We start from the raw sequence: 24,974 nt of genomic DNA, 5'->3' as shown, positions 1-24,974 counted from the left end.
CTTGTCGACCCGTGAGGACGTGCATCCACACTTACCTGGTTAACAAATAAATGTTTTTTTTTGTTATCATTATCACATTGTGTAGGTACCTGAGGTATCTTAAGTAGGAGCCGTGCTGATATCAAGCGGATCCCCCTGTTCAGCTGTGAATCACCCCAGCCCCACGGAGCAGGTGCCCTACTGGTGTACCTAAGGTATCTTCATATCGGACTAAGTTTGCTTCAGTCTAGGAAATTTTTGCCAGGCACTCAAGTGTCATTCATCACGTCGACAAGGGCTTTTTGAAACTTATATAGCTTGAGTATACCATGCATGATAAATGGACTATAGGTTCGTATGCTCTTCTGCTACATTCAGCAAGCAGCACTACGTTTGATGCTGGGTTGTGTGGCAAAAAAGTGGTTGACTGCTCAAAATGGGTGATTCTATAAACTCGGTCGCGACTGTCAAACCTGACATGTGTGTGTGGAGCAAAGACTACCGACCTAAGCAGCAGGAGCAACAGTTGCAGAAGTAGTTAGACAAAGCCCTCATTTAGTGGTTTCCCCGAGTTCCCGAGGATGACTTATTTTGCCTCTGTTTCACGTTGAATCCCGGAATCTCTAATTTAGCAAATCTCCACAGAGTCAAATAGGACGTGATGAGCATTTTACGCATAAACCATTTAGTCAATATTCTATCACCGGCGGGACGTCCTCATGGGCCCAGTGGTATTATCAAGTCGTCAACAACTTCGAGACGATCTTGTGTTGATGTTGGTCGGGACTTTAAACGTCCATGAAAATCAACTAGACCTAGAAAACCGCGACGAGTGTCATGGCTTTGGCACCAAGTGATTACTTAATTTCATCTTGGCCGAAAATTATTTATATAAGTGGTTGGAACAGAAAACTCCTTACGTATGATGGGAGTGACGCTTGAGTTCTCGATGCTTGTCCATCCTGCCAGTGACTGCCTCATATCATGGCGACGAACCCCGCTATTGACCATCAACACTCCGCCCCCGACACCCCGTTTAGAGAAATTTCGGTGTGTACCCTTTTTTCCAAGCAAGTTGAGCAGTGGACAAATCTCTTAACTGGCCCCTCTTTGCTTTAGTTCAATGTTGATCTTGTCAGGTGTCGGGAAGTATACAGTCTGTTTCCTCAATCACGAGTATTTCCAGACCTATATACCAAGTTTCCTTTCTAGCCAGCCTCTAGAGGCAGTAAGGAGGGCCATAGTATATGTCCCTTGCTCCTCTTATAGTTGCAAGCAATCGTCTCGACTTTACATGTTAATATTGCAAAGAAACCACTTAAGCCCGTAAGTGCGAAGCCGTCATGCAACATTAAGCATGGGGAAGATGCTCATCTTGATATTGGAAACCCCAGTGCCACCTAGGAAGCTTATTTTCTTCCCTCCTCCAATCAGACAGGCAAGGGAAAGTATTGCACCCGGGGCCCTTGATTACAACGAGGGTCTGGTGTCCCGGCAACTTCTGACACCTTCAGCGGTTAGTTGTTCATGTCACCTTTGAGCCAAAGAGATTTTGACAAAAGGGACCAGATGTTGAAGCAAACAGCACATAATAATCATTCCAAACAGCGGGTTTGAAGTCGGTACACTTCAGAGTAGTATCTCCGTGACTCACCTAGAATTCGTGGCATCCCTCTCTCAGGGCATCTGGGTATGCGACTATATGACCTATCGTTCGCGATTATGACACATTAAAGTCATTGGAAAGACTCACTTACATCCTGGCAGCTACGGGCCAACTTTAGCGAAGAAGCAGCTTTGAGTGTGTTTGGTGATGATCTATGCAATGGCGTGTCAATCTGGGTCGCTGAGTTGGCTGATGCAAAAATTCAGGTTTCTGCATAGATTGTTTGTTTATAACGTGACCGCCTGAAAGAGCACTGAGGTCTGCGAGACTCACTATATCATAAATAAGTAAACACGTGACATCATTGTAATGGAAAGGTATTATTATTATCATTATTCTCGGGTTCAAAGGACATAACAATTTCTGGCTGTACGCCTGCCATTGATATTGCGGTAAAAACTGAGACGAGCCTGGATGTAGTCCGGTCACAAGCTAATTACGGAGGTACCTTGCGCTGGAGAAAGACCGGAGCAATACAACAACGATTGACACGCGCTGAAGACCCGCGCGCAAGTCTTGCTTGATTCCCTGTTGACCCACTCCCCATCCCGCTATGCATCAGGCACATTCGGCAAGTGGATCCCGGCGGTGAACCGGATTCTGCCCCTATCAAAACGTGGGGTCGTCCGAACGTTCGCGATCCGAAGCTTTGTTTGCCCTTGGGAAGCTCCCGTCTAGCTATTGTCCCAGGTAACCTTAGGTTTTGTTAGCTGCACAATCCGACTCAAGACAACGCCACACTGCGCGCAAAGCTACTCGCCCGAACCATCGGCCAACTCGCAACAAACTACCGAGTGTCACGAGAAAAAAAAACCCAAATCGACAATCGACTATACTCAATTCCAAACGCCCCTCCCACCGCTTTCTCCCCCCTTTTTCAGCAATATCATAAATCATGGCCGACCGGCCACACCGAGGCGGAGGCGGCGGCGGCGGCAACCGGGGCAACTACCGAGGACGCGGCGGAGGTGACCGTGGCGGTCGAGGCGGCCGAGGCGGCGATCACCACCACGGTGGCAAGAACAACGACCAGCAGGGCGAGCGCGAGCGGCCAAAGAAGGAGAACATCCTGGACCTGGCGAAATACATGGATAAGGAGGTGCAGGTCAAGTTCAACGGCGGACGCGAAGGTGAGAAAAACGAAAAAAACAACAACTTGGTGTTTGAGAAAGATATACTGACCCATCTATGCGTGCGACTGCAGTCATTGGAACTCTAAAGGGCTACGATGCGCTCATGAACCTGGTGCTGGATGAGGTCAAGGAGACCATGAGAGGTAAGTCCCATTCCTCATTTGAGGGATATGCAGACTACTCTGGCCGCGACGAGTATCAAGCAACCGCATTAGGTTGTTGGCGGACTCGCGCGCATAAACCCCCCTACCCCTTGACGAGCGCATTGAGGGGCAAAGGTAAGATGCATCCGTGGCTGACACTCTCGACCTGCCAACCACCCATCCACAGACGAAGAAGGAAACGAGTCTAGCCGGCCCCTGGGCCTCGTCGTCGTTCGCGGCACCCTCCTGGTCGCCATCAGCCCCACGGACGGCTCCGAGTCTATTGCAAACCCGTTTTTGCAGCAGGGGGATGACGAGTGACGGTGGGGGAAAGATCCATATGAGGCGCTGGCGAAAGTGATAAGAGGTTAAAGAAACAAGACGGAAAATCAATCTTCCGGACTCTTTTGGACGGCCTTTAAACGGTAACAAAGGCAAGATGGAATAGGGCGGAGTGAGGTGGTAATCTCACAAAGAGCGAGTGAGACGAAGATAGCAGACATATCTGTGGCTATGTCTTGTAAATATGGGCCCTAGATCAAACGCCAGGCGCATGACAGGTGTGTATACGCCAGCCGCAGACCAAAACTTAATAAATACCCGGGGTGGTGAGGGGGAAGGATTCGAATCCTTGGTTGTCTTGAGTACAAAAATGCGCGCATGTTCCGTGCCCAAGTATTTTTGAAAAGAACTTATTATCATAGCGCTGGAGTTGGAGCTTTGGTGGGCATTGGATGACAATGTGACTGGAAGTCACAGAAGTAGAAAAGCCCCCATTTCCACATTCGCTGTCACTGCTGCTCATCACGGTAGATCAAGATACCTAGGCGCAGAGACACTCCCATCGAGCGGTTAGTCACTCCAATCCATCGAATTAAAGAACTGATAGTTGTTTCTTATTCAAAGTTTGTTGCTTAGCCTCTGTTCTATCCTACCTCGACAAACCTTGTAGTTCCTCCACACTTTGGATACCACTGCAGAGCCTGATAACAAACAAAATGAGACCAAACCCGTTATGAGTATATAACATCATGTGGTCGAGACTGAGAATGAATATATAACGTTTGATTTGATAAGAGGAATTTGATCAATGAGACAAAAATGGACACCAGATTGTTGATATGTCAAGCCAACAGTATTCGGACATGGGCTGTTTTTCCCCGCTGCAAGTCGATAACAAGAGAATTCGAACGCTGACAGATAGCCCCTCATACATATATCTCGTCTCGCTGTGATGAATGAGGCTTGATCAGCACCGTGATATCGTTGTCGCGGTCGTAGGAGTCGAATTTCCCAAAGCACTGTCAAACACCATAAGGACAGCTTGACATGTCCTTACGGGTGACTGGTTCCTGCTCTTTTTTCCTCTGCTTCTCATTGTGCTCTTCTCCCAGGCAGGTCTTTTAGAATCGGTCACGGTGCGAAGGGTGATGGACACCATGGCCACTGCCACTCGCCACCGGCCCGCCTCGCCCGTTGCCGCTGCCCTTGAGCAATTCGCCGAATGCGCTCTGCACAGCGCCCTTGAGATCCTTATATGTCACCAGGAAGTCCGTCTCACAATCGCGAGACGTCAGCTTGATGCGCTCCTCAGTCCCAACGTCCAGTTTGGACAGACAGCGAAGCATATGACCCGGATCAAGCACGGGCCTGCCCTGGGCATCCACTTGGTGAAAGACGTAGTCGCGAAACAGCTTGAGCATATACCGGTCGCCGTTCTCGGACCATCCGGCGTCCTTGTCATACTCGGTACGCTCATTGATCGTTGCCAACTTCATCAGCAGCCGAAGCACTCGCCCGTTCTCCACCTCACGATATAGCTCCGAGTACAGCATATCAGACTGCCGCTGTTGCGCGTCAAACGCCGTCATGACGTGCTCATTAATACCTGCCACGAGGTTCTTAACAGTCTTCTGCCCCGAAGCCTGGGGCGGGTTGAGCAGCCAAAGGACCATGTCCTTGAGCGTGCTGGAGTGATTCCTGCCCATCTGCTCTATCGCCTTGCCGAGGTTGAGGCCTGTCGGTGGGGTGTTGGTTGCCAGTGATACTATCAACTTCCCAAATGCAACGAAGTCTTCCTCCTGAAGCTCCGTCATCGGCTTGGACTTTTCGTAGTTGATAACATCGAGAATGCCACACGAGCTCAGGCGAATGTGGTTCTTGCCTGTAATGATGATTTTGGTGGCGTCAATGCATCTGGCAGCCAGTCCATTGCTGTGTATCGAGTTCAGTGCGTTCGATATCTGAACTATGTAGCTCCAGAGGACCGTCTCGCTCGCCTGATGATTGGTATTGCTGCGGAATGAGGTCTTGTGCTGAGCGTTGGGAAAATGATGCTCCATCAGAGTTTCTGCGAGAGGGTAATACTCGAACGAGAACATTAAAGAGCTGTCTCCCCAGGCCCTCGTGGTGAAGGCATCTTGCATGGCTACGATGTTGCCATTCGTTATCTTTTTCCACTCCTTGACCGGTCTGAGGATTTGATCATTGGACACGGTAAAACCCTCAAGACGCCTCAGGGAATAGAGTCTACTGGTCTTGCCCGAGACGGCCTTGTAGACCCATGTGACATAGCCGAATAGACTCGACGATTTCCTGTTGCTAGTCTTGTCCAAAGTGACAAGTGTGTGGTAGTTGCCCACCTGCGGCATCTGCAAAGCAGCAGTGCCTGTAGAGTTTTTCAGCATCATGTACAGTCATCAGCGAGGTCTGCAGTACAAGTTCCATGAAACTAACCGGTCATAGTCTGAAGTGCAGCATGAGATTTGTTCTGCAACTCCAGTCTCAGGTTCTCGGGCATGAAGAAGTCGTAAGTTGAGCGCTGCCATGGCTGCAGGTCTTCCCTGTAGGGGCCAATGGGCGCGTATAGGTGGAAAGACTGTAAGATCGGCCGTTAGTTGCCCAGACTCTATCGTGCACCACACCTGGGTCCTGTTTTACGGAAGGGGAAACGGACTGGAGGTATCAACGATTGATAACCGGCTTGGGCGCTGGGGAAGTAAGCACCACCATGGGCTACCAAGCCAGTGTGATCGGTGGAAGCATAAGGGTTATACTGAGCGGCGGGCAGGGCGCTGGCCACGCTGCTCATTGTGAAAGGGTCATAGTTGAGAGAGGCATCCTGGGTGGCCGCAGCAGCACCATTAGTGGTGAGGTCATAGTTTTGTTGCTGTGGAGTGAACTCTCTAATCGCGGCAATATTGCTAAAAGCACTAGGAGTGTTTGCTGCAGGCGGTATGTCGGTTTCCTGAGCGGTGGGAGTACCAGTGGGAGTCGCAGCTGGAAGTGGCTCTAAATTAGCAAAACCACATTGATAAAAACCAAAAGGTGACCAAGGGTCTCATGAGCGTCAAGTACCTGTTGCTCTTGGTGTAAAGACAGCAGCACTGGCTGCATGGGATGAAGAAAATGTTTTCTTGGATGGCTGTGATGACACTGCCGGAGTGAAGGGCGCAGAATCTACATTGAGAGTCTTGCGTGTTGTTCTGCGAGAGCAATGATAGTAAGCATGTATTCAAGTGGTCCAGGTGATCAAACTCGAGTGAAAGCGTAGTATGAATAGTGAGGGATGTTGAGCGGACGGAATTCATTCTGCAGCCATCTTTAACCGTGTGCTTCGTAAAGCACTGGCGAAGCTTCTGTGAGAACAAGTCTTCGAGGGTAGGCTCGAGGAACTGGCGACGTTCCTCTACCCGTCAATCCTCGCCTTGGTCACCAAAATATCAAAGTTTCCTCTTGTCGGATGCCCTTTGCTGGATGGTCTTTCATAATGCGCCTGTAAGGGCTATCAATCCAACCTTTATGGTTGTGATGATGTGTGGGTCGCAGAGCGGCGTTTCAATATTTTGCCCCTCATTTGCATTCGTCGGGCTTCTTTTACCAGTGATCCCCATCAAGTGAAGTGTCCCCTGAAATATTCATGGGCACCAAGAAGTAAGGGCCCAATTTCCAGTCTGTATTGCCGTCCATCGCGTAACAAGTGCCATTCAGGAACTTCATGGGTAGAAGCTGATACTGATGAGTGTAGTGACATTGATGCAACAGGAGGACAAGGATATCAACCTCAGGAGAAGGCAGGGGTCGCAAGATTATTCGCATGGGCAATACCTACGCATCAGGTTTTGGAGACTTCTTGGTCTGGTCATGGTTGAAGGCGCAGCCAGCATCTTCGTATCGACAGTGGCCATATATAAGTATATTCCGACACAGAGTATCTTTCGTGTCCGCTGTTTTTGGCCAAAATTCAGGGTCAGTCTTGATCAGATATCGACGAGTGCTCCCAGGGCTTATCTCGAATGCCTCTGGCTCCATGTGAATGTATTTCTGCAGGTGTGCAGGAGAAGGGGGGCTGATTTTGGTGAGACAGCTGGAGGAGAATGGAAAAGACGGTCGTGTATGTTCCGGCTGAGAACATGGCTGCGCCATGTACGTACCACGGCCTTTTGGTCTCGGAGAGCCGAGTTGGCGACGGAAGTCGTTGGAGTTGTAGCGAGTGGTTGCCATTGCGATGCGATAGTGAAGGGAGGAGCCGCCCCGGCGCAAGGGGCTAAAGGGTTGGTTATTGTCACGTCAGGTTGGTCGTCGTTGCCGAACCCCTTGACCCGGTCTACAAGCTCTGGGGATTTGCGCGTCGCATTAGCATTTAATCTCGTTGAGTAACGCGAATGAGTGACTGCTGCCTTCCCGACTGCGAACCAGAGTAAGAACAACAGGTGCAGAAGAGAAGGGGGAGCACCGTCGCTGCCCAACCAGCACCAGCGACAAGCACACTGGCTGCCACTACGAGTGTCGCCCCAGCTGCAGGGAACGATGGGAACCGAGGCGTCGATGCCAACTCTCGTGCGTGCTGGCAGTGTGTGGGGTATCATCTGGGTCGCGACAAGTCGATTCGCGGCAGCTGCTGATGTTGATGACGATGCCGCGGTGTGGCCTCGGCAGGCGAGAGCAAAGGGGTGCACACGAAAATAGACTTACTGGAACCCTAAAATCAACTGCCATCCATTGCATCAAACCTAGCCAGAATACGTTGGTAATAGCTGAACATGGAACTAAAGTAAGGGTTCACAGAAACTGTCTCAGTGGTAGAAGCCGAAGCGCGGAGGGCTCCTCCTGACGTAGACCGCGATTGGATGTTTGGGATGGATTCCACCTAATCAATGGTAGTGGTAAGGAGCATGTATCTCCGACCGTGCGGGTCCGCACCTACAAGGTTTTGCGGGCAGAAAATAGGTGGGCGGGCCGGCAAAAGAGCAAGGCTTGAATGCGGGCGGATCAGCCTCGCTTCTATTGATGGTGGGACGTGGAACGAGCTTGGACATCCGTCACCTGCTGTCGAAACCTGACTAACTTCTCATCCACAGCGCGCTCAATACCACTCGTGCGCGTTATTAATTGGACAGTAACCCCACCAACTCGAAGCCAGAGGACCCGCTTCCCCATGGATGAAATGACACTACGTAATTGGTTGTGCAACGGGGACAATTCAAAGATGAGGTACAGACCAGGAAGATACGGAGTACAAGCTTTTATCATACATTTCACGCAGCAATCACAAGTACCTCTTTAACCTGCCGGTCGCCAGCCCACCTACCCGGCCACCCACTCGTGTCGTGCTACAGCTCCGAAGCGGGAAGCTTTAACGGTGCAACGACTTGAAGCTCGACTTTTTACGGGAATCAACAGGGCTCGATGGAAGGAAATTTGGAATAAAAATAATTCTTACGCAATGAAGACAAAAAGAAGGCAACCTACCTCCGACTATTAAAATCCGCGCTTAACTGTTGTTGGTATTTCTCACTCATCCACCAGGACCCAACTGGCCACGTCGCGCAATTTCACTTCTCGGCCTTTTTTTTACACTCACCTCCTCCCAAAGGTCAAGGTCACCTCGATCTACGTCACAGCCTGTCAATTCCATCCACCCAAACAAACAAAAAAATTCGACCCGGGAAATAGAATACATTGAAATACTCGATGGGATATCACCGGAGCTGACTCTTACCTGGTTAACCCAACTGAAGCAAGCACTCACTAGCACGACTGCTTCCGAGCTCCTGTCATAGCAGCCATGGCGGACGGAGAGCCGGATATCAGCGACCTCTCGCCGGAGCAGCAAGAGGCGCTGCAGCAGTATACCATGATTACAGACCAATCCGTCCAGGATGCTATTCCACTGCTGCAGAGATCGCAATGGAACGCCCAAGTACGTACATGCATGGTTCAGTCAGCTTTCCTTCAGCTCGAGCACGAGAAATAAAAGTTGACTCCAAAACGCAGATAGCAATCGCGAAGTTTTTTGATGGCGAGCAGCCCGACCCCGTAGCCGAGGCCCTCGCAGCACAGGAGCAAAACCAGCAAGCAGGAGGCCCCGGCCTCGGCGGCACCGCGCGATTCGAGAACCTCCAAGATAGTCTAGATGGCATCGAGATGGATATTGTCAGGAGCAGAAGACATAGAACTGAAGCGGCGCCCAGGGTGGTCCCCCAGCCTGCGAGGATCTATAGGGTACCTTTCCTCTGGTCCATCATCACGCTGCCTTTCAGTCTCACCTGGAGAATCGCCACGACCCTATTTCGGCCGATCGTGTACCTTCTCGGCCTACTCCCGTGTAACATGAGACCCAGAGCCATTGGTGCTGCCGGCTACGGGAGACGACAGCTGATGCCGCGTGATGCCGCAGCGCGGTTCAAGCGCGAATTTGAGGAGAACTACGGGTCTGGCGAACTGCCGTGGTACGACGGGGGCTCGGCGCAGGCCTACGACGCGGCAAAACGGGAGCTTAAGTTCTTGCTCATCGTTCTGCTGTCGCCCGAGCATGACGACACGGATTCTTTTGTGCGGGACGTTCTCCTTTCGCCCGAAGTCGTATCGTTTATCAAGGACGAAAAGAACAACATTATACTGTGGGGAGGCAATATTGTCGACTCGGAGGCGTATCAAGTATCGTTTGAGTACCGATGCACCCGATTCCCTTTCGCCTGTCTGGTTTGCCTGACTCCCAAGGAGGGCAGCACCCGTATGGGCACCATCAAGCGTATCCAGGGCGCCGTCACGCCGGAGCGCTTCCTCGGGGACATCAGGTCCGCCATACACAAACACAATCCGGATCTGGATGGGGTGCGGGCGGAGCGCGTCGCCCAGGAGGCCGCGCGCAACCTACGTGCGGATCAGGATTCTGCGTACGAACGCTCTCTGGCCAAGGACAGAGAAAAGGCGCGCCTGCGGCGGGAAGCCGAGGCCGCCGCCGCAGCAGCCGAAAAGCGGGCGTTGGAGGAGGCTGAGGCGGCGGCGCGACTGGAGGAGAAGAGGCGGCAGTGGAAGGCGTGGCGGGCCACGACGCTCGCAGAGGAGCCCCCAGCAGCAGAAAAGGACGTCGTTCGGCTCGCGCTTATGATGCCAGAGTATACGGGTGCGGGGCGGATCGTGAGGAGGTTCGCCAGGGAGACTACCATGGAGGAGCTCTACGCCTTTGTCGAGTGCTACGACGCCACCAGAGGGGACGCCGAGAAGCCCCCGCTGCAACCGGACGACTACGAACACGAGTACAAATTCCGCATAGTTTCGCCAATGCCCAGGGAGGTCTACGAACCCAGCACAGCTGCGACTGTCGGGGATAAGATTGGCAGGTCAGGCAATTTGATTGTGGAGACGATAGTCTCAGACTCTGATGATGAGGAATAGATCTTGTATTATGAGGGGCCAGATGACATGTCACCAGGCGTTGGTTTACTTTTTTAAAACACTGAACGAATCTTGTCGCGGGCACAAGATGGAAAGGGCGTACAGGATAAACAAATGTCGAGATGATGATATTCCCGGACTGGCATATGTAATTTTAGAGGGAGAAATCAAGACGGGATGAGGTGTAATTATTGACGCAAGGCATTCAAATCACCAAAGTAGCGGGCTAGACTTGGTCCCAAGCGGAGAAAGCTGCCACCATGGCCACGAGACTGCTACGATTTCAAAGTCTAATGCATGTGTACGTGTTTCAAGAGGCTGAGAGCAACGCCAAGCGACTTGATGACGACCGAGGGGGAAATTTTAGTCTTCACTGTGACCTTTCAATATCGTCATCACCAACGACAGATAGTCGGTCGGCACATGAACACATGAATAAAAGGCGATTTCGGGGGCAATCCGGTGACACTGTCATAATCCCGTTCTCCGCTGGCAGACACCCACGAAAGATCGATGTCCAACAGCTCCTAGGATCCTCGATGCTGGAGAAGAGGGGCTATCATCTGACATGTCGCCCTAGCTTGCGCGATTGTACACGACGAGTCAGGAGAGTAGTACATCGCGGGGACAGGGACGAGATGGACGCGGGAGGGGCAGGAAGAATGCTCCTACTATATTACCTGTTTTCTAGGTATTGAGGGATGAGGTGGCGGACAGCTTGCTCATTCATAATCGGCACATCGCAGCTTTGTCCCATATTTCAGGCGCATACGAAGTACATCCCCGGGATTTCTTTATTAGGCCTGAGGTGCACAGCCGCAATGGTGGGGTCCCTGCAGAATCTAAGGTCGGTAACCCGCAAGCTCTGTATTTTGCTTAAGTTAAACGTGGTATAAAGTAATGCGAGTATCGATGAAAATGTTTGATACACCTGATGAACCAATATCGGCTTAAAAAAAAACATTTGCCTCTCTTTGTTATTACTGTACGGCATGCTTATCCCAAGGATCCTCTGCGCCACGGCCAAATAGTTACACGTAACCTAGTGTCGTTGGTGGGCGGGCCGTGTTCTAATTGCCACGAGTACAAATATCCGCATCCGCTGTCATTCCCCATAGAAATGGGCTTGCCTTGCTTGCCGAGTGTAGTCTGCTCATGGTACAGCCCCGGCTATCTTACTACAGTCCTTTTCCGCTTCTAGAATAGCCCGTTTTTGGATCATCCCATCAAACCAAGAACTGCTGCGCGACTGCTTGCAGCCTGACCCCGTGTCATCAATGTGGCAGCTTGACTTGGTTGCTTGGATAGCCCCAAATGACAAAAATAAAATGAAAAAGGTTTTGATCTCTACAGTCACCAGCTCTTTTTTTTTAGGAGACAAATATGTAAAGTAGGTAAAGTATACTAGCACGATCGAAATGAAAATTTATACAGTACAGTACGTGACCACGACTCTATCCACTTCAATCATTTCAATAGCCAATTAATGAAGACTAGGCAACCACTCAAGAAAGACGGGGGAACAATTGATCGACCAATTACTCCGTACCCTTAGAGAAATCAAAGGGGGCAGGGTAGTATCCAATTCTGGCCCTTGTCCCTGTCCCTGTCTTGGTCCCTTAGCCATTAACGAGTTGTTCTCTGCAAAACCGGGGAGTGGCTTCAACAGTAAACGTCGCAATTCAACCAAGCAGCGCGTCAGACACACCGGGGGGAGGCGAGCAGGCAGACAGGCAGGCAACCTTCAATTTTCTCGTCGCCTTGGGAAAAAGTGCAGCGGAGCAATTTAACACTTGCAGGAGGAAGGTCTACGAAACTTTTTGTTTTGCTCTCGACCACATAATTTACCTTCTTGGAAAGCCCAGAGCATGCCATGACTTAACAATTGAGCTGTCCATCCATCCATCTTTGCTGAACCCGCAAATCGATCCCCTGACCGAGAACCGTCCCCAATCAACTTCGAGCCCCTCCCGCCTGTCCGTCTGTGGCGCCGCGATCGTCGTCAGCCCTGTTGTCCCGCCGCGTCAGATAACCGCAGCGAGTCACTTGGGTTTGACAAGAATATCCAACGATCCCCAACGCGACAATTTAGTTTTTTGCGGCAGAGAAAAGGCAGAATAGACTTATACGACTTTGGTTGCTTCAACCCAACCTGATACGCAGGCGCACTCTTTCGAACACACCTCACCAGCAAGAATACGATGAAAGCAATGAAAGAAATGAAGGGGTTCAAGGGTCTGGGCAACAAGATGCTGGGCGGCATGAAGAGGAAGCCCACAAACGGTATTGCATTTTCACAACAGCGCATCTCTTCTGCCAAGGTCGAGAGATCTATGTTTACCTGTGGCTGACTATTTGATTGCTTCTCTCCTCCGCTTAGGATCCACCAGTTCAGCGCCCGCCGCCAGCGGTAGCAACCTCCCAGACGGCCCCGACAATGACACACCAGAGGCGATCGCAATCTACAACGCGGTACGTATCCAACAAGAACCGATGCGGAAGCATGACCTTTTATAATGCGTGGAGCGCCGCGACGGCAAGGCAAACAACTAACGGCCGGCGAAACAGAGGAAATTCTGCGAGTCTGGAGGCGGCGATAATGCGGTACGTGAAATTTCTCAGAATTCAAATACATCATAGGCTTGCCGCCCATATCGGACGATTGCTGACCAACTAACCCATTGCAGGGCGACGAAGTAACCTTCCTCCCCGCCATCGTCGATGCGGCCGAGTCCTCCCCTGTCGCCGCCGCCGAGTGCGCGCGCATAATCCGCAAGTACCTGCACAAGGACTACACATCTCGACCCTCGTTCCAGTACAACGCCATTATGCTCATGCGCATCCTGGCCGACAACCCGGGGATGACGTTCACACGAAGCCTGGACAAGAAGTTCATAGACACGTCCAAGGAGCTGCTGCGTTACGGCCGTGACTTCTCGGTGCGGCAGATGCTCATGGAGACGCTAGACGCGTTCGAGGCCACCAAGAGTTATGACGAGGGTCTGCAACCCATCCTGGAGATGTGGAAGAAGGAGAAGGAAAAGGCGTACAAGGCTTACGGGGTGAGATTGCGACAACACTTTTCACATCCAGGCTAGACCTCGTCACCACTCACGGGGCTGGACACAATACGTGAGCGCATTACTGACATGCTGCCTATGCCGCAGATACCACCCGGGGGTCCTCCTCGAGGCCCGCCAGGGGGTATGCCGCCGAACGGCTTCCAACAACAAAACTACTTTTCGCGCCACCACACCAACCGGCGACTCCCGGAGCCAATCGAGCTGGCCAACCGGCTCGAGGAGGCGCGGACGTCGGCCAAGCTCCTGCAACAGGTCGTGGCATGCACCCCGCCGGCCGAGGTGCTGGACCACGAGCTGATCCAGGAGTTTGCAAACCGGTGTCTGAGCGCTTCCAGATCCATTCAGGGCTACATGACGGCGGAGAACCCGAGCCCGGATAACGACACTATGGAGTCGTTGATCGACACCAACGAACAGCTGCAGACGGCCTTGAACTTGCACCAGAGAGCCGTGTTGAACGCCAGGAAGCAGCAGCAGCAGGCACAGTCACCCACGCGGACCCAGACTATGCCGGCGAACGGCATGGTCAGCCCGCTCGAGACGCCGGACGAACGATTCAGGAGCCCCGACTCCAACGGGCTGTCGCTACACCAGCCGATGCCGAGCACCAAGGCGTTGGGCAAGCAGGCCGAGTCGTCGAGATCGACGCCGCGGCCCGAGGAAGATCCGTTCCGGGACCCGGTCGAGGAGGGTGGCAGCAGCAGCAGTAATAACCGCGCCGGTGGCTCGTCGTCACGGGCCGGCGGTGCTTCAGGTAAGGACAACCACAGTGCGTACGAACCCTTGCACGTGGACAGCGGGGGAGGATTTGTCGTCGGCTCGACGCTCGCGGCCGGCTTGGCGCCGGGCGAAGGACGTGGCAGTGACCCGGCGGTGGCGGCGGCGGCGGCGGACTCCGCCCCGAGGAAAAGATTTCAGCAAACTGATGAGGGGACGGCGGCATCTCGCACGCGAAATAGGGGCATGACGCAAGGTTCGGCCATCTCGGACCTGTACGACGATTCGGGCGACGAGCGGTACGGACAGACGACTTCAACGTCAAGAGGGGCGGGCAAGGCGGTGGCTGACGGGCCGATCCACCGATATTGATGGAATTAGAATAGGGGGTAGGGGCGGAAGTGACAAAAAAACAAATACTACCTCTCGGAGTTGTTAGGCACGTTTTCTCAGTCTCAGGAGATGGTCTCAGAGTTGGTATAACACTCATTCTTGGCATGAGGAACATTTCTCCATTATTATTGCGCCTTGTTTGTTCTTTTCTTCAATTGGTCTTGTTTTTTTGGGTTTTCTTATCATATTCATTAGCCGGCAAGTTTATGCTTCGTTTCTCTTTTTTTATTCTCTGCATGTACTCTTGGCTTCGGACAAAACAGAGAAGAATCCTCTACACCTTTTTATAAATCCTTGCATTTTAATGGCTGGCCTGATGATGCGTGGGATTTTGCTTCTATGCAGAAGACTATAGGTTCGCGCGCTTTTGTCGTCTGATTTATATTGGCTCGCAACAAAGCGCTAAATCGGGTGGTTTGTGTGAAGATATAAAAAGGAAGGAAAAGAAGAGAAGGAAAAGGAAAAGGAAAAGAAAATTTCCGGCGCTTATTGGCGCTACACTGTCCGTCTGTCTCCATCTACAGAAGGTCTGTCGCGGCTCACATAGGAACATGGACCAATCCAGCTCGCGTCCATAACCATATCCAGAAGAAACAAGTTACTTTGTTCTTCGCGAGATGAGTCTGACTGATAGACCAAGTGCGACATGGACAGGTGCAATTGTTTGGTCTTATGTTTTCTTTTGTTTCTGTTTGGACTCTCTCTCTCTCTTCAGTAGGGCACTTCGCGTGACAGGCATGAAATTGTGTCAACTTTCATCCAAAGTTGGCATTTTTCGTGTCATTTTTTACTATTTTCTGTGGCAAAAGAAGCATGTCAATTGATTCCGCTGGATGATCAGACATTCATCGCATTGTTGTTTTATGTCGGATTCCATACTCTTTAATGTATGGGTACAAATCAGACCAAATGTTGAGAAAATATCCAAATATGCAAAACATCCAATACAAGGTTATGGGTTTATGTGTGTGTAGTACTAAGTATAGTTATAGTATAGAAGCAAACACAATATCACAGGGGATGAACATCTTCATTTGCTAAATTGTTTCCTTCTTGTACTATAATAGAAACTGGACTAGTTCTAGTAATGGTCATTTCCGGGTGAGTTCCCCCAACCTTAGCATCCATCCCTTTGAACGCCACAATAACTTAATTTCCAAAGGAAAAAAAGCGGAAACCTAGGCCGATAGAATAGGGGGGAAAACAAAAGGGTCTTTGGTGCCGGAGTTTTTTCACAGCTTCGTATTCAATATTTCAGCTCCGCGGGAGTTTGATCTCGCAAGGAACGCTCGAAATGGTATACTGCAAATTCACTAGCTAATCTACACGTATGCTCGTAGCTTATCGCTTCTCCAGCAACAGGGTCTAGAACCGATGGGATTATGTACATATGACCAAGTTCTGGGTTTTCTTGGCATTTTCTTCTATTTCTTTTCGCAGCAGCTTGATATTACACGCGAAGTATGAGTACCCATTCGTAAATCAAAGATAAACCTGCCAGCTTGACTTTCAGATGAGAAAGCTTATCTCCAATATAAAGACTCATAGGTTTCTTTCCTTTTTTGCTAGGGTTTTTTTTGTTTTTTTTTTGGCCCCTTGTATTATTGACATGCCTACTTTCGTCCGTTCTTCCACGAAGAAGCATACCGTAGAGGAGCGGATGCACATGACAGATTTGGAGAAAAATCCAATAATAATCCGTACAATATAGAACTAGGTACTTTGTAGATGTGATTGGGGTACTTGGTGGTGCGAAGGCCTAAAACAGTATATACGGGCGAGTCCGTATTCCGTCTTGTCCGAATCCAGATACACCAAAAAGGAAATGAAATTACTTTGAGAAAACAAGGGTGATAATCTTTTTGTATAGTTTGCGGGGCATTGATAGCACCGCTTGCACCGGTACAATCATGAAGAGATCCTTGCGTATTCCGATATAGGAAAGGAAGAAATGGAAGTGCCAGGGGCCGGGGAGACGGATACGCCGCCCGACTGTTCTACTATTGAATATGCTCAAACGTCTTGGTAAAAAAAAAAAAAAAAAAAAAAAAAAAACGGTGTGTTGTTTGCGAGCTTTGAGGGCTAATATTGCCTTTCTTGGTCTACCTCTATCAATACTACCGGTACGATTGCTGCCAAGCCTCGCAAGCTTGCTAGTCAGATTGTGAAAAAAAAGTAAGCACAAGCAGGGGTCCATTTTGTTTGTTGTTTTGATGCCACCCATGGAAATCACCGATCTTACTGACAACCTAGAAAGCCTAGCTGAGTAGGTAGCAACGTTGCAAGGGAGCAATTGGAGCTTGGACCTCGTGGCAAAAAGGAAGATTTATTATAACAATGTACGAATGAATCTGCTTATTGGCAGGTATTAAGCCACTCGCATTTCTGGGATGCTGGTTTTAGGCGGCAAGCGGGCATGCTAGGGTTGCATGCACATGCAGGTAAGGCAAGGAAGACAACTACGGAGCACCTAGGTACGGAGTTCGGAATAGTTGGAATGAATGGATACTATAACACAGAGATCGGACCAGTCGCCTTGCTTCCCTTCGTCCATTGCTGGGTCCAGTGTGAGTGAGTTTCTTATCCCTGGCCGCATACCTTGGCTCTAGGTCAGCTCTGTTTTCCCATACTGTACCCAATTTACCAACAAATATTCCTCTCAAAAAAACTAACTTTCTGCCTTGTATTATCTTTGCGATTGGTTCCAGAAAGCCCATCAAACGCACGCGAACCCGCGCTAGCCAAAGGTGGGGGACATTGACGCCGCAGAAACAGTGACACACTGACACCCATAAGACAAGTTCAATCATCGATGATAAACCATGGTACCGTAAACTTCGAATGCCAAGGCGGTATCGAACAGGAGTCATACGTGGCGGGATGATGTGGTTGCGACTGGCAGCTAAGAGGGGAGCTGTAAAACGGTGTGGATCTCGTCCGGGTGATTTCCTGTACTACGAAGTACAATCAAGTCATAATCGAGTCAAGCGTTGTTTTGGTACGCTTACTCTGGATTAAAGACGCCGAGAAGACAGTAACAGACTGCCAAGATTTATGCCGATATGAGGATAGAGCCCTGGAATATCCATGACGACGCTCAACAGATAATGTGCATATACTTACATAAATACATACATTTTTCTTTCTTTCTGTGGCAACTAGAATTAAATGTTGAATATTCGGAAGTGATTCGCGGCATTACCATGGTGGTGCGATTGGTAATTTAGGTGTTCTGCCGGATAAAGAGGTTGGAGAAATGGGATTTCCAAGACGAACATTGGGGCGCCAAGCCGCTATTTACCTCACCCACACAGGTGCCTGCTGCACGCTTGCAGCTCCCGACGATGTCGGGAGGGCCCCTCTGCTGCGAGGAATGCGATTGGACAGCCCAGGGAATCTAATAGTAGCTCAACTAGAGCGTGGTAGTTCTAGTAGGCCCACATTACCTAGCGGCCCGCGCGCACATGGTCAAGTTCAGAGGAACTCTACCAAAGGAGACCAGAAAAGATGACAAAAACCTGTGTAGAACAACGAACAAAAAAGATAGTGAATCTCCGATGAGTACAAACAGCAGTCTCGATAAAGACTGCAAGGTACAGTCTTTATAGCATTAGCTGATCTATAGCGGTGACCTGGCGATTAATACTAAAGAGCTCTGCAAGCTGTTAGGTTTTGGCGGTGCTGCGGCAGATTGGTGTCACGATTTCTTCGAAAAGCGGACCCGTTTCCGGATCGACGCCATCCAAGCCAACCCCATAGCGCAAAGTACAACGTCAGCTCCAACGCTGCGGCTCACCAGGAGAGTAGCATTGAATAAATATTCGAAACCTTGTCTCATCAATAGTGTGAATCCACAGGACGTTGATTTTTTTCCCCAACGCTGCTAACAAGTTCTCTAGGGAAACAACTGCCGATCTGTGCAACCATAAATCGGGGCTTGTCAAGCCCGGGTGGATGTTTGATATTTACCGGGTAAATGATTCATTTCAGACAAAGGTGAAGCTCTCCTCTCGTCTTCTGTATGAAGCGGGAAGGGAAAGGGAAAGGAGAAGCAGTCGAAATAAAAATATACGAAAGAACCTCGAGTGGATTCCTTCCACCCCACATCCACCCCACTTTCGAAGCTGCAGCTGCGGGCAGGGTCTCCACGACCTTGGGATACGGCGATCTAACGGGCTCTCCCAACTTGCCTTTTTGGGCGAAACTTGCGAACTTTGAGATATTTTTTTTTCTTCTTTCTGTACCGTACCTCCGGCTGGAGACTGGACGGCAGAGACTGGCTGCCCCCTAACACAACACCGGTACCCAAGTTTGCATCGAGATTTCTTGAGGTAGCCAAGGTACTTGGTATACTTTCCGCAAAACTGACAAATATGCAACCTAAGCTGCCGAAAACAACGTATTGCAGCGAACTAAGAAAAAATAACCCGTCAAGAAGAGTAAAGAATATTGTCCCCAGGTATGTAGTATCAGCAGCAGGCTTGGAACCTTCATCAATCAACGATCAAAATCTCCACTTCACTTCACATCCCTTGCTTTGCCCTGCCCTGGCTGCTTGTAGCCCTACTGTGTACATCCTTTTTCCGGGTAAAGCAGTAGAAGACTGGAACCAGTCCGTGGGTGTAGGTAGCTGGCGGTCTGTTGGTCGAATCGGGTCATTTTCTCATTTCTGAGACCAAGACAGATATTGCTTCCTTCCATTTTCGGGGCCGGCAACCCAAAACGCAGAACAGACGCGAAATGCAGGCGCGACCAGACCCAAATTTGGCACTTGACTTGCGCTTGTCTTTCCATCATCCTGGCCCACAGTACACAGCTCTAAGTGTCACGGTTTTACATTCGTCCCATCCTTAATTCTCCCCGTCCAATGCCGTCACAACATCTACATCTAGTAGGGTACCGAGTACTGGTGCCAAGTTCCGACGTACCTTCAGGTACCTTACTTACCTTTACCTGTACCTAGCATAGCACCAATGTTCACAAGCAAGTCTAACCTTATTCTTGAGCTTGATATCGTCTCTTTTTTTCCCACGTACTTCTCCACTGTCACAAGCAAGGCAAGGCAAGGCAAGGCACCTTGTTCTCTTCCAGCGCCGCGTCTGAGGAACCATTTGCCATGGTTGATGCGCTAGAGCATCCCCCGTCCATGTCTTGTCCATGGATGTATCCTGGTGGAATGACCCGTCAGCGCTTATTATACTTTTGGTTCTCGCCATGAAGCACTCAAGTCAACTTAGCTCCCGAACGCTTGCGTTCGCCTCCACTATTCAACCCCTTGTTCTTCTTTGTATTTCCTTTTTTTTCCATTTGTGGCGTGCGACCACTCCCTTGCTACATGGAAGACGACCCTGCGCCGGATGGGAAACTCTGGTTATGATAATTACCGTGCAGTCCCGATTCGTTACCACATTAACTAGGTAGGTACCTTACTGCGTACCCCATTAATGACCTGCCAATACTCCACATGCTTCACCCCTCAGCAATAACAACCTCGTCCCAAGTTACAAGACCTTCTTTCTTGGCAAGCTGGCTGGCCAGACACTGCCTAATCTGCCAACACACGCACGGTCTGATATCCTCGCCTGCATCCACTCCGCAGCCGCACCCCTTGTCGACTCCCGTGCGTATTCTGAGGGTGTGGATACCACTACTACTATTGCTGGTACCTACCTAGTAACCAACTACTCCGTACCTACCCTCAGTTTACTACTACCTTGCCGACCTGGGTGCATTAGTATCGCTCTTCGCACCCAGATAGGGCAAGCTCACAAGCCATGCAGCCACCCTGTTCCTAGGAACTTGCCTGTAGCTGTTTGGATGTCTGATTCCCATCCACTTCATATCCTTTTTCTATTCGTCCATATTACTATTTCTTGGCTTCTGCGATTGACCTCTTGTCCGCCGCGATCCTCGCAACCTTCAAAGGCGTCCTCCACTCCTCCATCCCTCTCGCTTCGCCCAGAGAATTCCTCAGGTTACATAGCTCAGGAGGGGAAGCATCAACAAGGTGACATCTCACCCGCAGCCCACTCTCGGCATCTTGATTGGAGCTACGTAAGGTATTATATTTTTCATCCCTTGCGCTCATCCTACAGCCCATGGAATGGCGGCCACTGTCCATCCTGCCCAAAAGGCACACACAATTCCTTCGGACAGCCTCAATGTCTGCCGTCGGACCCCGTTTTCCCTCCATTCAGACCACAGCGACCGGCTCCTATCCAAACTCTTAAGCCGGCAGACTTCGCCGCCTCCAGCAACACGGCCATCGAAAAGGGCAAAGACGACCCACGACTCACAAGTCATGGCAGCTGCCGCACGCAGGTCAAGGCAACGGAGAACGTGTACACGCCTTCCAAATCTTGCGTCTGAGATTTTGGTCTTGATTTTTGAGCATGTGAGTGGAATATGGAGCTATTACTGCCACTACTCGGCCTGCCGCTGGCCTGCGGAGTATTCCCACATTTCGGTCTTGCATTTCTCTCTCCCTTTTTGATATACATCTCTCAAGGCTACACTGGTCTCTCCATAGATGCTAACAGGTTGGGCTGCTATTCGTTCATCTTTGCAACAGGTACGAGAGTCAAGTATCAGGGATATAATATCTGTGAGACTGGTCTGCCGCTGGTTCGACAAGGTGGCCACGCCCGTCGAATATCAGACCCTTGTCCTGACAAAACGGCTTCTCTACTTCCGAAATCCCGAGCGCATTTATGACGCGTACGCAAACATAAGTCTGCACACCAATCATGTATTTGCGTCTATTGACGAGATCGAGAGCTGCCATGATAATCATCGTGCTGTTGCCCGGATCACGACCAGCATTCAAAACTTGTTAACATTCACGTATGTCCGTCCTAGCTATACTATTTGGCAAAGACCAGGACTTTTTGTCAACAACACGGCTCATTGCTTGTTAAGTGTCTAATTTGGGTTGGTTGATCAATCAGATGGCGATATGCGCGAACACGCTCCAGCTCAGCTTGCACCTGCCCTATTGCTCAGCTATTCCTCACCACTCCCGGAAGTCATGGCAGGCTACGTCGAGGAACGCGTGTCTTTTTCGAAAATGTTGCGTCCCGGCACCTAGAGAATCACCACAATCTGTATCTGGAGGCGATTCCAACCGAACTATTGGTATCCTTAAAGATGGCTATCCCAAGTCCACCGCTCATGACTGGCATCAATGGGCTGAAGCAGGTGCTGCTTAATTCCAGGTCGCTAGAATCTTTTCACTACCAAGATAAGGGGCAAGGGACCAGGTTCACATTCTCAGCTGGAGAACGATTGCCGCCACTTAAGAAGCTGAGACTCGAGTGTTACGACTGGTGTCACTCCCGCGAGGAGGTGCTTCGGCATTGGGATTTTTCACGTATCCAATCCCTAGAGCTCTTGGACATGCCTGTGTTCAAGGCTCTCCGTGCCATTGAAGCTTTCAACCTCTACGGACTACACACTTTAGTTACCCGTGACTCTGGAATATCAGACACGCGAGAAGAGCTGTCGGCGCACCTGGCCTGGATCATTCGCCAGAGAACTCGGTCACTGAAAAAGCTCGAGTTGACTGTGGACATGCGGCACTTTGACCCAGCCTCGCTGCTGGTGCACGCGGCAACTCTGGAAATTTTATCTCTGCGGGACTTCATTGGCTTTGGTGACGAGAGCCGAAGATGCCCGACCATGTGGCTAGATCATTTGAGTATGCTGGCGAGGGAGCTCAAAAATCTGCACACTTTAGAGCTGGATATGGATACTTTAATGACGAATCCTCCGGCCTTCATTGAGACGCTGGCTCGCTTCCCAAGTCTCCACACGCTGACATTGCATGTTCAGTAAGTAGAGCCCTTGAACATTATTCTAGCATGCATTTTCTTTCTATCTTCTTCGCATCGCTGGCACCGAGTGCATCCTACGACTTGCTATTTCTACATGTGTCTGACAGCTTCTTTTGCGGCTTAGAACGGTTGTGCACCCTTGGGACGAAGTCATATCCGGGGTCGATAGAGACGCCGAAGCCGCCATGCACATCTTTACAGCACTCTTGAGGCATAAGTCTGCAGCTGCAGTTGCCATGTATTCGCATACCAGCCAGAACGTCTGGCGTCAAGTCACGCTGAACATTGGGGGCTGGAAGCCCGTCATGGTACGACGCCTCAGTCCGGCGTGGAAGAGCAAGAACGAGCACGGAGTTTTTGCGGAGCGCTGCTTCGTCATGCAGCAGCATTCGGGGGCTTCTCTAGCCGATCCTTACTTCGTCACTGAGGTTGCTACGGAGGAGCTTGGAAGGGAGCAGCGCGAGCAGCATCGGCAAAGGGAGCCCGTCAGGGCCTACCTACGTGGTACTGGGCTCGAAGATCAGGCCATTCCAGGACCTGGTCTTGGTCATCAGGTATGTGGTTTGATTTTTTCACGTGTATTCTTGGGGCTCCTTTTGGCATTGCATGCAACCTATGCCTGCCTCATTTCAGAGTCTGCTTCCGCCAGATGAATGTTGGTATCCGGCCCAAGTCCACTAACGAGTGCAAAACAATTGGTCAGCCCATATCGGAAAACACTCACCACTTCACCGAAGTTGTACTGGAGTATATTTCGGGAGGCGCCCGGCCACCTGGGCCTATTTTTGCACACCAAACCAAAGGATAAAACCGAGGCCTTTTGGCCAACCCGATTTCACAAGTCGATGATGATGATACCACGAACAGTTTATGAACTAGAAAGAAAATGATACCTCAAAGACACAGCTTTTGTTTCGCACCTGGGCTGGCAATTACGACAGCAGCAGGATACACCATCATCATACGCAGACATGGGGTTACAAGGAGGATAATTGGGATGGCAGGCGTTACGGTATAATCTCTTATAAACACAGCCCAACGATTTACACCCATTTATAAAGAACCTTGGCCGGCCAACATTCATTTGATACTCGCTACAAATCGATGTCTGTCACAAGCTGATGCTCATGATTTCTCGTCAGCTCACCTCCCAGACTTGGCACATGAGAAACAATACGATTTTTGATTGACAAAAGCCCAAACTGTCTCACCAGGATTATCTGTTCTAGGGCTTTTGGGGGTTGTTCTTTTCTCAAGTGAGGACCGGTATCTTTTAGAGCTAACCGTTTCGGCGAAGGGAGAGCATGCTATGATTACCAATTGAACATATTCATTTCAACAAACAGACTGGTGTTTTTTTTTTTTTCTTCTTTTTTTTTTTCTCTGCAACATCAGTCGACGATGAACCTCTTCAAGCTCGGCGCCAAGCCGCTAGAATTATGTGAACCCGGTACGATGGAACTTCGGTGTGGCCCCGCCCCCGGCCCTTGGCTGTAAGTGGGTGACGATGAACCCCACTCACACTCGGCTTTTGGGCGACCTTAGACCAGGGCGATCTATTTTCACCGTCAAGTTGCTAGTTTGCCCTATAGGAAGAAAGGCCGCCCAAATCCTTTCAAATGTAGATTTACCGGTACGAAAAGAGGCCTGCCATCTTGCTAACGTAGATACAAGCCCTGTTGTTGACGTTGAGTTTATTAGAAACCTCAACACGTTGAGGAGAAAACATGGATCAAATCCTGGAAAAAGCAAAACTTGCAAATGACGTAATACTGCATCCCATCATATGGCCTAGGAATTGTCTTGAGCGGCGTTTACTCAGTACGGAGTACGGAGTATACGGAGTATTCTTTTACTTCCTAGAAAAGGCAGATGTAAGCCATCTGTAGCAACTAAACGGGCGTTTCTGTGGCTTGCGCATGACACGGGAGCCAAAAGATCGACCGAAATCGGAGGCGGGAAACAACTAAACAACAGTAACAAAGACAAAAACCGGTATCACTATTTCACTTTCCATAACCTACAAGCCCGGAATCGCGAGCCGCAGATATCACGAGAGGGAGGACATGTGGCAGTGGTAAGCGTGGAAAACAAAGACCGGTTGCTGATCTCGCCTGTGTTTCTATTTTGGTGCGTTGGCTTCGCAGGATAATTAGGAACGAAAAAGAAAAGAAGAGAAAAAAAGGAGAGAAGAAAAAAGTATCAGGTACGCAATTAACCCCGCTACTGGCTCGTCTTCTTTCTTTCCTTTTTTTTTTTTTTTTTTTTTTGTGTGTGTGTGTGTGTTGGTTACCTGTCTTCGATCCATTCCCCCGGAACCAACCCCGTTGGTTGAAAGTCTTTTATGG

General features: G+C 50.2%; 8 protein-coding genes across 8 annotated transcripts; 6 read left to right on the top strand and 2 right to left on the bottom strand.

The window, feature by feature from the left end:
- Positions 1–963: 963 nt before the first annotated feature.
- Positions 964–1,793, top strand: MGG_17913 (uncharacterized protein; the record flags this gene model as incomplete). The annotated part of the gene is made up of 3 exons (XM_003720723.1): positions 964–1,029; positions 1,565–1,669; positions 1,764–1,793. The coding sequence occupies 3 exons, from the start codon at positions 964–966 to the stop codon at positions 1,791–1,793; spliced, it is 201 nt and encodes a 66-aa protein (XP_003720771.1).
- Positions 1,794–2,227: 434 nt separating this feature from the next.
- On the top strand, positions 2,228–3,596 carry MGG_02938 (uncharacterized protein). The gene is made up of 3 exons (XM_003720722.1): positions 2,228–2,775; positions 2,850–2,921; positions 3,109–3,596. Exons 1-3 carry the CDS (start codon positions 2,541–2,543, stop codon positions 3,240–3,242), a joined length of 441 nt encoding a protein of 146 aa, XP_003720770.1. The 5' UTR covers positions 2,228–2,540; the 3' UTR covers positions 3,243–3,596.
- Positions 3,597–3,755: 159 nt separating this feature from the next.
- Positions 3,756–8,136, bottom strand: MGG_02939 (PAB-dependent poly(A)-specific ribonuclease subunit PAN3). Its single transcript, XM_003720721.1, has 7 exons — positions 7,896–8,136; positions 7,355–7,536; positions 7,033–7,147; positions 6,279–6,406; positions 5,878–6,200; positions 5,658–5,799; positions 3,756–5,589 (listed from the first exon to the last, which is right to left on the bottom strand). Exons 2-7 carry the CDS (start codon positions 7,422–7,424, stop codon positions 4,325–4,327), a joined length of 2,043 nt encoding a protein of 680 aa, XP_003720769.1. The 5' UTR covers positions 7,425–7,536; positions 7,896–8,136; the 3' UTR covers positions 3,756–4,324.
- A 305-nt stretch (positions 8,137–8,441) lies between these two features.
- On the top strand, positions 8,442–10,828 carry MGG_02940 (UBX domain-containing protein 8). The gene is made up of 2 exons (XM_003720720.1): positions 8,442–9,123; positions 9,198–10,828. The coding sequence occupies exons 1-2, from the start codon at positions 8,989–8,991 to the stop codon at positions 10,599–10,601; spliced, it is 1,539 nt and encodes a 512-aa protein (XP_003720768.1). The 5' UTR covers positions 8,442–8,988; the 3' UTR covers positions 10,602–10,828.
- Positions 10,829–11,919: 1,091 nt separating this feature from the next.
- On the top strand, positions 11,920–15,050 carry MGG_02941 (uncharacterized protein). The gene is made up of 6 exons (XM_003720719.1): positions 11,920–12,039; positions 12,094–12,884; positions 12,982–13,073; positions 13,170–13,205; positions 13,289–13,663; positions 13,769–15,050. The coding sequence occupies exons 2-6, from the start codon at positions 12,803–12,805 to the stop codon at positions 14,771–14,773; spliced, it is 1,590 nt and encodes a 529-aa protein (XP_003720767.1). The 5' UTR covers positions 11,920–12,039; positions 12,094–12,802; the 3' UTR covers positions 14,774–15,050.
- A 4,307-nt stretch (positions 15,051–19,357) lies between these two features.
- MGG_17912 (uncharacterized protein) lies at positions 19,358–19,912 on the bottom strand (the record flags this gene model as incomplete). The annotated part of the gene is made up of 2 exons (XM_003720718.1): positions 19,358–19,612; positions 19,871–19,912. The coding sequence occupies 2 exons, from the start codon at positions 19,910–19,912 to the stop codon at positions 19,358–19,360; spliced, it is 297 nt and encodes a 98-aa protein (XP_003720766.1).
- A 985-nt stretch (positions 19,913–20,897) lies between these two features.
- MGG_02942 (uncharacterized protein) lies at positions 20,898–23,434 on the top strand (the record flags this gene model as incomplete). The annotated part of the gene is made up of 6 exons (XM_003720717.1): positions 20,898–21,188; positions 21,324–21,365; positions 21,429–21,637; positions 21,742–22,623; positions 22,751–23,180; positions 23,330–23,434. The coding sequence occupies 6 exons, from the start codon at positions 20,898–20,900 to the stop codon at positions 23,432–23,434; spliced, it is 1,959 nt and encodes a 652-aa protein (XP_003720765.1).
- A 524-nt stretch (positions 23,435–23,958) lies between these two features.
- Positions 23,959–24,707, top strand: MGG_17911 (uncharacterized protein; the record flags this gene model as incomplete). The annotated part of the gene is made up of 3 exons (XM_003720716.1): positions 23,959–24,119; positions 24,422–24,500; positions 24,612–24,707. Exons 1-3 carry the CDS (start codon positions 24,028–24,030, stop codon positions 24,705–24,707), a joined length of 267 nt encoding a protein of 88 aa, XP_003720764.1. The 5' UTR covers positions 23,959–24,027.
- Positions 24,708–24,974: the final 267 nt, after the last annotated feature.

The sequence above is a fragment of the Pyricularia oryzae genome, chromosome 7 (assembly GCF_000002495.2).
Source record: "Pyricularia oryzae 70-15 chromosome 7, whole genome shotgun sequence".
Classification (NCBI taxonomy): Eukaryota; Fungi; Ascomycota; class Sordariomycetes; order Magnaporthales; family Pyriculariaceae; genus Pyricularia; species Pyricularia oryzae.
The sequence above is the reverse complement of the archived record's forward strand: the minus strand, read 5'-3'. Positions and strand labels throughout refer to the sequence as shown.